Source organism: Calonectris borealis, chromosome Z (genome assembly GCF_964195595.1).
Source record: "Calonectris borealis chromosome Z, bCalBor7.hap1.2, whole genome shotgun sequence".
In the NCBI taxonomy this organism is placed as follows: domain Eukaryota; kingdom Metazoa; phylum Chordata; class Aves; order Procellariiformes; family Procellariidae; genus Calonectris; species Calonectris borealis.
In genome coordinates, this window is record NC_134352.1 from 47993 (window position 1) to 63935 (window position 15943).

Sequence of the window (15943 nt, forward strand, 5' to 3'; positions counted from 1 at the left end):
GACCAAAGGGACGCGGGGGGGGGCGGGGAGGGCGGAGGGAGAAGGAGAAAGCAGGCTGGGGGAAGCAGGCAGGCGGCAGCAGGCAGGAGCGTACAGGAGGCAGGGGCGCGCAGAAGGATGCAGATAGGAGCGCGCACCCCGCAAAGGGAAGGAGCGGGCCCCCCGCTCCGCTCCCGCCCCCACCCCCCCATCAGCCGCCGCCGCTGCCACCGCGCTGTATCCGCGCATGCGCCAAGGGGCGGCCGGAGCGTCCGCGCGTCACCGGCTCCGGGCAGAACCCGCGGTCCCGAATCGCAGTACCGGGGTGGAACGGACCGGGAGGGGGCTATGGGGCGCAGGGGTGCCATGCGGCTGCTGCGGGGTTGCTGTGAGGAATGAGGCTGCTATGGGATGCGGGGTTGCCATAGGGCTGTTGTGCGGCTTCTATGGGGTTCCTATGTGGTTCATATGGGGCTGCTAAGGGACTGCTATAGGGCAGGGCATTGCTATGACGTAGCTATGATGTTGCTATGGGGCAGGGAGCGCTGTGTGGGGCCCCGGGCGCCCGGGGCCGCTCACGTGACCCTCCCACGTGACCCCTCTTTCCTGTTCGGGCACTCGCAAGATGGCGGCGGCGGCGGCGGCGGCGGTTCGGGGGCGGCGCTTCAAGTGGTCGTTGGAGCTGGCGGCGGCCCCAGGGGGGCGGTGAGGCCCGGGAGAGGGGGGGTTGGGAGGAGATTTGGGGGTCCAGGGGTCTCCCCGGCCTCACCTGCCCTCCTCTATCCCCCCCAGGCCCCGCGGAGCCGCCGAGGGCCGCGGGCCGCTGGGGTTCGCCGAGCGGCAGCTGGGGGAGGGCGGCGTCCACGAGAGCGACAAAATCCTCATGGAGAAGGTGGGCGCGGGCGGACGCGGGAGGGAGGAAGGGACACCCCCCGGACGCCTGGTTTCCCCATGGCGGGGGTGGTCCCTGTCCCAGATGCCTGGGTCCTGTACGAGGGCGGTCCCCCCCCTCCATCCCGGATGCTTGGGTCCTCTCTTTCCCTGCAGCGTTGCTGGGACGTGGCACTCGCGCCGCTGAAGCAGATCCCCATGAACCTGTTCATCATGTACATGGCCGGCAACACTATCTCCATCTTCCCCGCCATGATGGTCTGCATGATGGGCTGGCGCCCGCTGCAGGCCCTTATGTCCCTCTCCGCCAGTGAGTACAACCCCATACTACAGCGCCACACGTGTCACGGCTCCCCGGGGGTCCCCCCATGGCCATCCCCTGCCACACAACAATTGCCCCACGTACCTGTGGTGGGCCCCTGCCCTGCATCTCCTCCTGCAAGTCATCCCTATATATCCCCTAACATCCTTACAAAGCCCCCACCATGCGTGTCCCCCTGCCACAGTGTCAGTTGCCCCCACGTATCTCTCAACAGTCATCCCTATGATAATCACCCCCACATCAGTTTCCCCACATGTCCCCAAACAGTTGCGCCCATGTCAGTTGTTCCCGTGCATCTGCCCACAGTCACCCCCACGTCACTCGCCCCCATGCATCCCCCTACATTTGTCTTTATGACAGTCTCCCCCATGTCAGTCGCCCCCACACACGCCCCACCATCTCCCCTATGACAGTCACCCCCATGTCGATCACTTCCAGGTGTCCCCCAACAGTCGCCCAACAGCCATCCCTCTACTATCTGCCCCACACCTCCCCCATTGCTCTCCACCGTGACGCTCCCCTGCCACTCCCCACCCATCATTACGCCCGGTCCCCCGTGGTGCCAGGTGTGTGGCGTGTGGGTGACAGTGACAAGTCCCCCTGTCCCACCTTGTCCCCCCGTAGCACTGAAGGCGCTGGAGAGCTCGAGCCGGCGGGCACTGCAGGGGCTGGTGTTCCTGGTGGGTAACGGGCTGGGTTTGGCGCTGGCCCTCTACAAGTGCCAGGCCATGGGGCTGCTGCCCACCCGCCCCTCCGACTGGCTGGCCTTTGTCGCCCCCCCACAGGTATGCCCAGACACTGGGATCCCCCCGCCCCACCACTGCTCCCTCGAACACCAGGGTTCCCCCTGGCCTGGACACCAGGGTCCCCCCACTCACCCCCTTTCTTCTCTCTTCCCTTGGCAGCGGATGGAGTTCACTGGGGGAGGCCTGATCCTGTGACCCAATGCACCCACCCACCAATAAAGGCGATGGCAGGCTGGTGACATTATTTTTGGGGGGAATTCCAAAGGTTTGAGGGCTCAGCCCAAGGAGGCACCGGGATGGGTCAGAGCAAAAACCGTTTATTGGTGGCGTGTGCTGGGAGCACTGGGGCATTTACTGGTAGTGCTGGGGCCCATACTGGGAGCACTGGGAGTGCACTGGAGGAGCACTGAAATCTGTACATTGAGTGCTGGGAGTGCCCTGGGAGCCTTGGGGCCTATACTGGGAGTGCACTGGAGCTGCATTTGGAGCCTCGGGGCCCACACTGGGAGCCTTAGAGTCTGATCTGGCAGCACTGGGAGCCTTGGGGGCCACACTGAGAGTGCATTGGAGCTGCACGCGGAGCCTCAGGGCCCATACTGGGAGCCTTAGGGTGCATACTGGGAACACTGGGAGTGCACTGGGAGCCTTGGGGCCCATACTGGGATTGTACACAGAGGTCTGCAGCTGAGGCTGGCACTGTACTGGGAACACTGGGTCCATACTGGGAACATTGGGGCTCATACTAAGATCTTACTCTTAACTGTTGTTCATGCTGGCATCATATTGGGAGCACTGGGATCCATACTGGGATCTGACTCAAAGCTGTGGCTCAGGCTGGCATTGTACTGAGCGCTGGGCACACACTGGGAGTGTTGGGACCATACTAGGATCCTACCTGAAGAGCTGTGACCCAGACTGGCATTGTACTAGGAGTGTGGTGCTATACTGGAAGCACTGGGCCCATACGGGGAGTGTGGCAGCCCATAGTGGGATCATGCCTGAAGGCCTGTGGCTTAGGTTGGCATCATACTAGGAGCACTGGGCCCATACTGGGATGGCCAGGGTGGGTGAGCCAGGATGGCGTGTGTGTGGTACTGGGATGTACTGGGCCATACTGATGCGCTCAGGGGCCAGGGGGTCCCTATCACCCACGCCACCAGCCCCAGCCCCTCCGTCAGCACCTCCAGGAACTCCAGGTCTGACCCAGGTCAAGAGCCTGACCCATGGCTGCCCCACAAGTGCCCCCACTGCCCCATTACTACTGCCCAATTCTCTCATTTCCCAACTGCCCCAAAACTGCCCCACACCTGTAAAAGTGCCCCATAACTGCCCCCAATTCCCCCCAAGTGCCCCATAAGTGTCCCCCAGTTTGCCCCCTGCAGCCCCCCCCGCCCCATAACCACCCTCAGATTCCCCACACTGCCCCATTTTTGCTTTTTTTGCCCCATTTTGGCCCCAGTTTGGCCCAGTTTGCCCCGTTCTTGCTCTTTGGCTCCATTTTGCCCATTTTCACCCCATTTCTTCCTATTTCTTCTTGGTGTTGTCCCACTTTTTCCTGGGTTTCTCCCCATTTTTCCTTGCTTTTGTCCCATTTGCCCCATTTTGGTCTATTCTCCCTGTTCTTGCCCTGACCCCCATATCTGGCTGGTTTTGCCCCATGTTGCCTCATTTTTGCCTTTTTTGCCTTTTTTTCCCTGGCTTTGACCCATTTTGCCTCATTTGTGCTGCGTTTCCTCCCTCCTGTTTCCCTATTTTTTCACAATTTTACTCATTTCTCCATTTCTTCTGTTTTCTATAATTTCCCTCTTTCTCCCCATTTATTCCATTTTTCCTGGTTTTCCTCCATTTCCACCATTTCTCCCCCTTCTCCCCATTGCTGACCCATTTCCCCACATTTTTCCCCATTTTCCCACAATTTCCCCCTAAGTCTTCTCCTCTCCTGTTTTCCCCTGGGTATCACCTGTTTCTGCCACATTTCCCCATTTTACCCTCTTTTTTCCCCCCTTTTCTCCTGGTTTTCCCCCCACTTTTTGCCCATTTGTGACCCATTTTTCCCCGTTTCATTTTTTTTCCCATTTTGCTCTTTTCCGTTGGTTTTTCCCTCATTTTTCTCCATTTTCACTCATTTTTGCCCTTATTTCTTCCCCCATTTTCCCCAAGTTCCCCCCTCCACTTTTTCCCATTTACCTGTTTCCCCCATTTTTCCCATTTCCCCATCTGTGCCCCCATTTATTCCCCCATTCCCCCATTTTCCCTTGATTCCTGCCTTCTTCCCATTTTTCCGTGTTTTTTCATATTTTTCCCCATTTCCTCCTTTTTTTCTCTTTTTTTCCCCATTTTTCCCTACTTTCTCCTATTTTTGCCCTGCTTCTTCCCCCATTCCCCTCCATTTTCCCCTGGTTCCCCCTCTCTTTTCCCCCATTCCCGCCATTTTTGACCATTCTCCCTGTTTTTCCTCCCATTCCAGCCTCCACCAGCACCAGCCAGCCCCCCCGCCTTGTTCAGCCACTCTGCCTCAGGTATGCAGTGTACATTCCCCCTCCCCAGCGCCCACCACTGAGCACTGGTACGCACCAGTGCCCACTGGTGGCCCCCCCAGTGTTCCCTCCCATCTCCCAGCATGGCCCAGAGCCTCCCCCTGCCTCCCAGCACAGCCTACAGCTCCAGAACCCTCCTGCCCAGTATGCACCAGTCCCACCCATACCTTCCCAGTATGGTCCAGGATCCTCCTAGTATGGCCCAGACCCCCAGATCCATGCCTTCCAGTATGGACCAGTGCCTCCCATTGAGTCCCAGTATGGTCCAGCACCATCCCAGTGTAGCCCAGCACCTTCCCAGTATGGCGCAGAGTCTCCCAGTGACTCCCAGTACAGCCCAGACCCCTAGACCCCTGCCTTCCAGTATGGACCAGTGCCTCACAGTGAGTCCCAGTATGGCCCATTGCCCTCCCTAGGATTCCCAGTATGATGCGGAGCCCCACAGTGATTCCCAGTATGGCCCAGAGCCCCATCCCAATATATCCCACTGCCTCCCAGTACATCCCACTGCCCTCCCAGTGCTTCCCAGTACACCTCAATGCCTCTCAGTGCCCTCCCAGGCCACCCCAGTCCCCCCAGTGGCACTCACAGGCTGGGGCCCTGGCAGGGGGTGCCCCCCTCCTCCACTGGGGGCCTGTGATGGGGCAGGGCCTCCTCTGACATCATCAGCGGGGACATATATGATGTCACGGCTCATTACATCACCCCTGCTGTGGCATTTCATGGTGTGTCATTGCGTATCGTGACCCACCTCCCTACCTGGGACTGGGCCCCAGGACTGTGGGGGCCTGCAGGGATGGGGAAGGCTGGAGAGGAAAGGGGCGTGGCCACAGGGAGGGGTGTCTCTAGGTGATGGGCGTGGCTAAGTGGGAGGGGGTATGGTTAAGTAGGTGGGACCTTGGGAGGAGAGTGTGGGGTGATGCCCCCTAGGGGAGGGGCTGCCTGGGGAAGGGGGCGTGGCCTATGGGATGAGCAGGGCCTATATGAGAGAGGCACAGCCTTGGGGCACCTGATGGAGTGTGCGGGGCCTACTGAGTGAATGGGTGGGGCTTCTTCAGGGTAACTGGGAAGCTGGGCTGTCGGAGGCATGGCCATCCTGAAAGAGGCATGGCCTTGTGCTTGAGGGCAGGGCTTCCTCACTTAGGGCCACCCAGGGAGGGAGGAGGTACTCCTGGGGGGTGGCCATCTTAGAACAGCCAGGCGTCCTGGCCCAGGGCAACTGGGAAGGGGAGGAGGGACTGGGGGTGGAGGGGGGAGGGCAGCCATCTTGGGAGGGGACGTGGACTGGTGGGCAGAACCAGGCAGGAGGGGGCGAGGCCTGGGGCTCTCAGCCCTCTCGCAGGTGTACATGGCCCCAGGCAGCTGTCCTGCTGGGGTGGGGCAGCGGAAGGTGGCTGAACAATGGGCGGGGCTACAGAGCAGGGCTGGTGGGGCTGCCGGAGGCCGTCGCCTGCTGGAGGGGCTGCCTGCCCAGATCCACATCATCGCGCTGGTGAGCGCTCCGGCACCGGGGTGTCCCCTCCTGCAGCATAACAGCAATGTCTTAGCATACACCTACGAGCGTTCGCTGATGATGGAGCAGTGCTTCCAGATACTACGCCAGATGTGGCTTACACAGGTGACATCATGTTGACATCATCACATGACATCAGATGACATCACATGGCATCATGTGACATCACACCTGGGAGAGGCAGGGACCTAGGGCTGCTGCATGTCCCCAGGTCCAGGGACACACACACATATGACACACAGTAATACATGATAACATGTCATGGCAGGGGTGATGTCATACTGCATGTCATTACATCATGTCACGTGATACCACACTTGGAGAGGGGACAGGGACCCGGGGCCCAGTCCCGCCCCCTCCCTGGCAGGCCCTGCCCCCACCAAGCCCAATCCTTTAAAGGGCTCTGGCCCACCATGAGGATCTCAGCGGCCCCCAGGGCAGTGGCGGTGGCAAAGGCGGCTCCGAGGAAGGTGTAGAGCCCCCACGGCCTCCCCGCTTCAGGGCCCAGTGCCCCTCACAGCAACCCCAGGGGACAGCCCCCTGCCACACTCACCCATGATGTCAGCAGGAAGTGGGGCAGGGGTTCCCCTCCCCCCCATTGCCCCGGATGCCCTACACTCACCATGGTCAAGGCCGTTAGTGGCAGTGGCACTCAGGGACACGATGGTCAGCACAGTCTGGAAGGGAGGCTGTGACCTCTGACTCCCCTGTGACCCCTGACCCCCATCACCCCTGACCCCTCCCTTGTACCACCAAGTATGACCCTTCCTTGACCCCTGGCCTGACCTGCAACACCCCCTCCCCGGGTCATTAGGCTGGTTCAATGCAAATGACTCCAAATAAAGTCATACTGGAATCAGTTTTGACAGCTGACACAATGTCTGTTTCTGTAATGTTTTATAAGTAACAGAAAAGTGTGACAGTGACAGAGGTTGGTGCTTTTATACCTACTGTGGTAGCAATGGTGGTAATACCTCATTTTCAAAACAAGTGATAGCTCTGTAAGTCATGGAAGTCCTGCCACTGCCACGTCTTTGCTTGCTCAGTTCATTTTGCTGGCTGTTCTTTTCTATCCCGTTCTTACTCCTGTTGTCTCTCCCAAGTATTGTTACCTGCATTCTTGCACAGCTATTCATCCATTCTTTTCACCTCTTGCACCTTTTTTCTTACAAAAGTATTTTTTTCTGCCATGCATCCTTCCAGTGATGTACAGGCCCTTCTCCCACTCACACATCTACTGGATTCTGTGCAAGCATGAGCGTTTTCTCCCTTTCTCTGCTCTTCTCCACTATTTCCAATTTTTGTGTCAAGTACCACGTCCCAAAACCCCATGTAGTTGCCAGCTATCCATGCAAGGTACTAAACCTTTCTTACCTGTTTTAAACCTCTAAACTGCTGTCTCCTCTGTATGTCGTCTTCATTTTACCTTGCAACTCTGAGTCAAAGAAAACCGATCATAGTATAGCTGCTTCTCAGATATATAATTTTTTTTGCCTTGGAAATCCCTCTGTCTACGAGTTGCAAGTTGTATATGTTTTAAGTTTTAATGATAGGGTACAAGGAGGCTGTCTTATGTGGATTAGTCAGGTAAAAAGGTAGGAGCACAAGGCCCGTTGCCAAAATCAAAATGATCCTCCTCATAATCAGTTTTCAGTGTACATATCTTTTCATGTCTCTCTCTCTCGGAGACTGGGCATGTACACTCTTGCTCTAGCTGTCATAAAGCCAAGGTCTAAGGTTCGTTTCTAATTGTCACAGTAATTGGCTGTTAACATGGCGATGACATTCAAACATGTCAACATGGCTATGCTCGTGTTTCTGCATTCTCAGCTCACTGCAAAGCATCTTGTAATGCGTCTTGAGCTTCCTGCCTGGAATTCTTTAGTAAAGTGCCTGCAGCTGCCAATGCCTCTGTGAAAAGCCCAGTGAAGCAAGTCTTTTGGTCCCTTGCTTTCCTGTGCTTTACATACACGAATTTCCTGCACTCCAGAAATTCTTGCACTGTTTCCCAATCAAAACAATTTTCAGCCAGGTGTCCGACTCAAGTGTTTTCCATCCCTTACCCTCTTGCCATTTTTGCTGTTCTTCCAGTGCCTCATCCTAAGCATCCATGGCCTGTGTATTTTACAGAATCCGATTTCTGACACCAATTACTGTCATGACCTAAAGGATTACCTGGCTGTTACGATCTTTACCCACAGGCCGGTAACTCTTTAGGTCATGACATTAATGCTCCTGTGTTCTTTGCTCTCTTCTTTCCTGGTTTCTGGCCTCTGATGGGAGCAGCAGAGCAGTTCCTGGCAAAGAGGGAATAGACAGCTAAGTTGCCCTGCAAGACCAACAGAAAGCATGATGGCATGTGTTCAAGTGAACGCGAAGCCATCATGGAATCGGTGCTTGTGCCTTTGCTTGCCATTACACGGCAATGGGCTATGCCGCCAGAGCCTTTTACTGCCTTCTGGAGGGAGCAGCTGCCAACCTGCATGCCTCCAACAGCAACATCGTGAGTTGCCCTGCTTCCCAGCACCCACTGCACACAGAGTCCTCTCAGTCGCCTGGCTCTGGACAGGACAACTTCCCCGTGGCAACAGGGCTTTGCCTTCACGGGGCCTTGGAAAGGAAAACTGGGGTCAGATCCTGACTTTTTCTTCCCATTTGCCTCTTCCAGAGCAAGAGACATGGGGCACTGAAGCAGGCCCTTAGCACAAGGGGTGTTAGCAAGGAGATGGGCTGAAGGATCACTGGTGCCTGTGCTCAGAGCCAGTGTGACTGTGTTAGGGTGGGCATCACTGGGGAGAAACAGGTCCTCCTAAGACAGATGCCAGAGGCAATGGGGAAGGACGGGGCTGGCCATGGGCTCTGCACCCATGCTCACCAGCTCTCTGTGTGCCTCCTCAAAGGCTCTTCTGAAACTGAACAAAATGGAGGTCCTGAGGAACTCCATGGAGAAGATAGCCCGCTCTGAAGAGGCCACCTTCTTCAGCCTCAAAGGGAGGTAAAGAGACGGGAAGGTATGGAGGGATCTCCTAGGGGATGGAGCTGGATGCCTTCCCCAGTGGCAGGGGATGTCCCTGGCATATCCAGCTACTGGCAGATTTCTGCAAGCCTCCGTAGGAAGACAGTCTTGGGCAACCAGTCCCTGTCCAACTGTTTCCCTTCTCCTGTGTAGGTCTACTGTAGTATGGGATGCACAAACCCGGCAAAGAAAATGATCAGGGAGGTTCTGAGCCTGCTGAAAAGGCAGTTCCCCCGGACTTTTCTTAGAACCTTTGTCAAATCTCAGGTGGAAGAACTGCAATGGGCCTGTTTTGTCATAGACGAGCACCCTCCCTTCCACAGGAGGCCTGGTAAGAAGCAGAATGGAGAACACAGGAGTGCAAGAGCTATTTCCTACCCAGTCCCAGGCATCCAGGCCCAGACCTGCCTAGGCTTGAGGCTACAGCGAACCTGACACATAGGTCTTAGCAGGACCGAGGCACTGAAGGGTGATGCATGAGTGGAACGGGGAATGGTAGAGCCCCACACTCCCCCCTGTGCAGTCACTGGAACAAAGTACGCTTTTGAGTAAAAAACAGCTTGTAGTGAGGGATGCTTCTGCACTAGCAAGTTGGCTGCAGCAAGGACTTGGTGTTGGCTGGGAACAGAGAGCTATAAACAGGGAGTACAGGCTGCAGAGAGGCAGGGAGCCTGGAATTAGGACCAGGATGTGGTGATGGAGCCATAGATGGAGGTGAGGCGTGAGAATGAGGAAGCTCATAGGGTGATGCCCCTTTTCCTGCCGGTGCCCAGCTTTGCTTAGCCCCCCCCAGCGCTGTAGTGCCACCATGACCTTTCAAGTGGTCAACTTCTTTGTTTGGCCCCTTCCACTCTGGCAACCCTCCCTGCATCAGCTCCCTTCCTCCGAGGAGGTGTAACTGTGTCATCTGCCACCCTGCTTTCCCCTCACCCTGTCTGATTTACAGTTAGTGCGTCTGAGCCCAGCAGTTTCTCTTGTGTGGTAGGAGGAAGAGACCAGCCTGGCTGCTGCAGCAGAGCTGTTGCCTTTCCTTACTGGAGCACCTCTTCAGCCTGGAGGGCACTTCCAGCGAATGGACGCTCTCCCACCTGGGGGCCAATGTGGGCAATGCAGCCATATGCCTTACGACTAGGTTGAAGAGCCCACTTCACACTGAAGCAAAATCTAAATAATTAGTCAAGAGTCTGCCTGTTACATCATGGGAATTTTTCAGAATAGAGTCTATTAAGTCTGAAACCACTGCCTTGAAGTGCTTCAGGAATACATTTTCCAACACAAGAGCTATTCAAGCATTTGTCGGACCCTTCATGGGCTTCCTAACTGAGACTATTATGTCTGAAGCCACATCATTGGCATGACTTAGTAGCCTTTTGCCTTAAGTATTTGAAAGTTCCTCTTGGCCAAAACATTTACTTTTTTTTTTTTTTTGTGATGGCACTTTTTGCTGTCCTAGGATCTTATCCTTCTGTCTGGAAAGGGTGCCTTGTCTTGGAAGACTGGTATACTTTTGTACAGGTTTTGGCTGGGATAGAGTTAATTTTCTTCATAGTAACTCTACAGTGCTATGTTTTGGGTTTGTGACCAAAACAGTGTTGATCACACAGCCATGTCTTAGCTATTGCTGAGTGGTGCTTACACAGCATCAAGGCCTTTTTTCTGTTCGTCATGCTGCCCCCCCATTGCGAGCAGACTGGGGGTGCACAAGAAGTTGGAGAGGACACAGCCAGGACAGCTGACCCCACTGACCAAAAGGATGTTCCACATCATATGGTGGTGTGTTCAGCAATAAAATCTGCAGGGAAGAAGGAGGAAGAGGGGACATTTGGAGTTATAGTGTTTGTCCTTCCAAGTCAAGTTAGGCGTGACGGAGCCCTGCTTTCCTGGAGGTGACTGAACACCTGCTTGCCAATGGGAAGTAGTGAATGAATTCCTTGTTTTGCTTTGCTTGTGTGCGTGGCTTTTGTTTTACCTATTAAACTGTCTTTATCTCAACCCATGAGCTTTCTCACTTTTACTCTTCCGATTCTCTCTCCCATCCCACCGGGGGGGAGTGAGCGAGCGGTTATGTGGTGCTTAGTTGCTGACTAGGGTTAAACCACGACAGAGGTTTATTTCTTTACCTGGATCCTCTGCAGATTGGGTCAAATCTTAATACTTGGCTTGCTGTATCAATATAACAATCATAATCTAGACTCAAAACCATGTAAAAGAATACAAGTCACTCACTCAACCCTCGGAGGAATCAGATGATGGTTGTCCCCCTCGGAAGGGGGAGAAGAAGTCTGCCTGGTGCACAGGACCTTCAGGGCCTGATGAAGAGGGGGAAGGGGACTGATACATGACCAGCTTGGTCACAGAGAATGGCCATTTGCCTTATAAAATGGCATTAGCTGTGCTAACCATATTACCAGGGATCAGGAGCAGGGGCTACAGGTCACACTCTTCTTTCCATAGCAGCAGAACGAATATCTTGAGAGGGGAGTTGTGATACATGCAAGCATTGCATTCAGAAGACACTAGGAAAATAGATAAGTCTGCAGGACTGGACACTTCTGTGGTATGCACCAGTAGCACACACCAGCAGACACCAAGATGTATGCAAACCACAGCAGCTAGAGTAACAAATGAAAGTGCACAGAAAGATATCGAACAGACTGGATGTACGCAAGCACTGATGTCAAGTGATAGTGGCTGCTGCTTGCCAGCTTGGCCATAGTCAAGCTACAGTCCAATGAGAATGGTCTGGGGGTGTGGGGCTAAACCCTGAGCTCTGCAGTCCATTTAGAGTGTGCTGCTAGCTACCACTGTGCCCTCCTTACCTCTCTGTTAAGAAATCTACTCTGGAGTCAAAGCTCCTCCGTGCCTTGTATCTCACTTGGAAACTAGGAACACTGGAGGAGGCTCATTTGTACAGCTGAAATTCAAATAAGAGGGAGCCTTACTGTGGGTGAACATCCCAGGTTACAGAAGAAGGAGACTTCCCTAATTTGTTCTCTTGAATAGTATGAGAGTGACAGGGCAGAGCCGTCTCATGCATCCTCTCCTCTGTGGGGCCCCGTGTAGCCCCCACTGCCTGCAAAAGGGGACTACTTTTGGGGGGCAGGCTTAGCAAGCCAGTAAACCTTCATGCAGGTTCAGTCCAGGCTCTGTAATGAGACACATTTTGCACAAATCTTCCTTGTGCAAAAGGAGGACTGGGGCCTTCAGTTTCACTTGGATCTGGCAGGGTTCATTGCTTCTGAAAATACATCAAAATCCACCACCCCTAACTTCTTTCCATCCTCCCAGTTCTGCAGAGGGTTTGGGATAAAATTAAGGTCCCTTGCTTGTCTTTGTCAGGCAGGCAGGCCAGAAGCTTCAGTAATTAGTTGTAACCAAAAAAACATAGCCAGATGCTCAGGATCATTCATTATTGAAGCTCGCTATCTACTTTTAGGCATTTTGGAAGATGTTGCAAGTGCTTCCATCCCTGGTGAGGTCAGTGGAACTATGTATCCAGCCCTGTTTAAAAATATTTACAAAGTTTTGCTGATTATGTTGTGCATTAATTGGTTCTGTATTTAGGATGCAGCCACTGTTTTTTTCAGGGCTGATAATGTCTCATCTCTGTGCGCGTGTGTGTGCGTGCATGCACGCACACGTTTTAAAGTCTTCATTAGATCAGCATGACAGCTGCTTAGTTTGAGACATGGTTTTTATTATGCTAAGTGGTTCATGGCAGTTCAGCCTGTGCAGATCTACGGAAATCCTTAAATGCCTCAGCGTTGTAAAGCATCTTGAGCTTGTTGTGTGAAGCAGGAAGGGCAGTGTTTATCATAGAATCATAGAATCATTTAGGTTGGAAAAGACCCTTAAGATCATCAAGTCCAACTGTAAACCTAACACTGCCAAGTCCACCACTAAATCATGTCCCTAAGCACCACATCTACACGTCTTTTAAATACCTCCAGGGGTGGTGACTCCACCATTTCCTGGACAGCCTGTTCCAATGCTTGATAACTCTTTTGGTGAAGAAATTTTTCCTAATATCCAATCTAAACCTCTCCTGATGCAACTTGAGGCAATTTCCTCATTGTCCTCCTAACAATTCCTATTGCTTGTTAGTTGGATGAAGAGACCAACACCCACCTTGTTACAACACCATTTCAGGCAGCTGTAGAGAGTGATAAGGTCTCCCCTCAGCCTCCTTTACTGCAGACTGAACAACCCCAGTTCCCTCATCAGCTCCTCATAGAACTTGTTCTCTAGACCCTTCACCAGCTTTGTTGCTCTTCTTATGACACACTCCAGCACCTCAATGTCTTTCTTGTAGGGAGGGGCCCAAAACTGAACACAGTATTTGAGGTGTGGCCCCAGCAGTGCCGAGTACAGTGTTTCACTGTGAGTTTGTGAAGTGCAAAAAATGTCACAGAAATTAAGGGGGTGTGTGTGAGCAGGAGCTGTCTTCCATCCCAGAGCGGTTTTAATCCTTTCCTATTACCAGCTACCAATTATAGTGTTTTAATAATGTTATTCATAACCATGACTGTCATTACACGTATGCTTATATGTTGAAAAGATGCCACAATCCAAAACAATCTAAATGTCTAATCTAATTTCTTCCTGAAATGTCCTGCTCTCCACCTCTGTGTGACTCTAGCCTGAAGCAGTTCCCTGGAATGTTTGTTAAAATATTTTATCAGGAATGAAACTCTGGTAGTAGAAAGAATTGAAAACAGTTTGCTGCATCAAGAGACTTTTTCACCAGACATGATCTGTCAGCTGGGAATTGCAGTGAGACTTACTGTAGGCATTGCACTCTCATAAGTTTTTTGTTTCTTTGGATACCTCATTTTTATCCTAGCCCTCTTTTAACCTCTTTTTACCTAAACTGAAAGAGAGGTAGAGGGATTTTTGTGTTTTAACACTCAGTACTGAAATCTGCAGTTTGTTTATGGCATAGTTAATGTGTAGTTTAGAAGTTCCATGTTCTGTATCCAGCCTCCGGATTCAGGAGTATTTAGTTTCTCTGAGATCACTGGTATGTGGTTGGTATATAAGGCTGTGTTTTGGATGCATAGCCCTTGCTGCACAAGTGGCCACACTGGCCCTCAGTCCTGCAGCCTCTCCAGTGCCTTCTGCTATGGTGGTCCAAGATGACCTTTGTTTCTACATGTTCAGCAAGGTGTGGCAGGGCAAGTTATGGATGCCATTTTAACCCAGGCTGTTTTTTCCAGCATCATTGTGGGTTTCGTTCTGTTTTTAATTGGTGCTATGTCCCAAGCAATAGATAATTGGCTTCTGTTTTCCAGAGAAACAAAAAGACATAGATATAGCATCTTCTATAAATTTCTTGGCAGTAACATCTGACTTGATCTCTTTCAAAAACACCTTAGTCTCCCAGTGCTGACAACATGATACTCCTGTTGCACTGCACTGAGATTCAGCGTCCAGTGTGGCAGTATTTTTGTCAAGATGACTTTCCAGGATGGGCATACCTCCAAAAGACAAAGCTAAAACCTAAAGCAGACCACTACATATAAACAAAGAACAGTCCTGCTGTAAAGCCTAGGCCATTCAGTTTGAAAGTTTTAATCAGTGGCCATTTGCATAGGTGCTCCTCCTGTGTTTGTCTCAACTTGCACTGGTTGGCAGGAGCAGAAAACTGCATTTTTGATGACACTGTTTTTTGTCCCTGGACAACGTTGGGACAAATATGTCGTGCATGGAAAAGAAAAGAGTACTAGTTACAGTCCACAAGCTTATTGCATAAAAGATCTGAAGTGGTGACATCCCTTTCTAATACAAGGAAGAGCAAGTAATTTGAAAAGAGAAGGTGCAGAAACATCTGGTGGATGAAAAAGCAGAGACTGAAGATTTACCAAGATTGTGGATCGGATTTAAGATCAGGATGTTCTACTGCACCTGACGAGACGGCTTTGCACTCTGTTAATCAGCAGAAGAACAAAGATGATCTGCTACTCTGTTTACAATGACTTGTTGCTGGTGATTTCAGGCACAGAAGTACACATTTTAAAATTACACTGTCAGGAGACAGATTTAGAAATGGCAAAATCACAGCTAGCATTTTTATTTCTGTATTAACAAAGCTGATATTTTTTCCTATTGCTGCCATCCTTACTTTGATTTACATTTTTTCTTTCCTGCCTAAATACGGCAATGTAAGCACTACCATATTAAATCTATAGCTTTATGTTGTGCTTCCAGCTACCTAGCAAGAAGCTGTACAGTATGACAGAATACCAGTGAAATAATCACTTCTGTTTAGCAGACTCTTGCCCTCCTGGATTTTTTCCACTCCTTAACAAAGTGAATTCAATCACTTAATGTTTTTTGCATGCCTTTAATAACGCAGATCCACTAACTTGTGTCATATTAGGGAATTATGGAGCATTTTGTATGGAAACCATTTCACAGAAGCATCTCAGAAGCAGCCAATGGCCTGGAAGCTCATTTCTCATTATTATTTCTCCCTCTGCATCAGCAGAATATGTTTCCAAAGGCAAATGTCATGTTTCTGACAGCCATCCAAAACACACACACAAAAAAAAGCCTCAAACAAATACTGTATCACTCTGAACACCTGATAAAGCCAATATGAACCCTGCACCATAGTAGTTACGTGGTCTTTATAGTACCTGTAAAAAACTTCACTGGAGATGCACGGAAGTAGCAATGGCTGTGAATGAGATTTGAGATGATGATGAACAGAAACACACATACAAACTTGAATTTCTTTCCAAAATAGCCACCAGTTCCATATTTGTTGCAACTTGTTGAAAAAAAAAGGGCTTTCATTCCTGAGCAGTGAAAACATTTGCGATCTTTTTTCCATAACAGAGATTCACAACCCCAAAAACTCACCATCGTGGAATCTTCATACATCTGTGGATGTTAATCCTTAAAAAATGAGGAGCTCAGACTGCCTGTCACTATTAA

General features: G+C 51.6%; 1 protein-coding gene across 1 annotated transcript; it reads left to right on the plus strand.

Moving 5' to 3' along the window:
• Positions 1 to 485: 485 nt before the first annotated feature.
• Positions 486 to 2182, plus strand: EMC4 (ER membrane protein complex subunit 4). The gene is made up of 5 exons (XM_075138191.1): positions 486 to 684; positions 772 to 871; positions 1027 to 1180; positions 1817 to 1977; positions 2098 to 2182. Exons 1-5 carry the CDS (start codon positions 605 to 607, stop codon positions 2131 to 2133), a joined length of 531 nt encoding a protein of 176 aa, XP_074994292.1. The 5' UTR covers positions 486 to 604; the 3' UTR covers positions 2134 to 2182.
• Positions 2183 to 15943: the final 13761 nt, after the last annotated feature.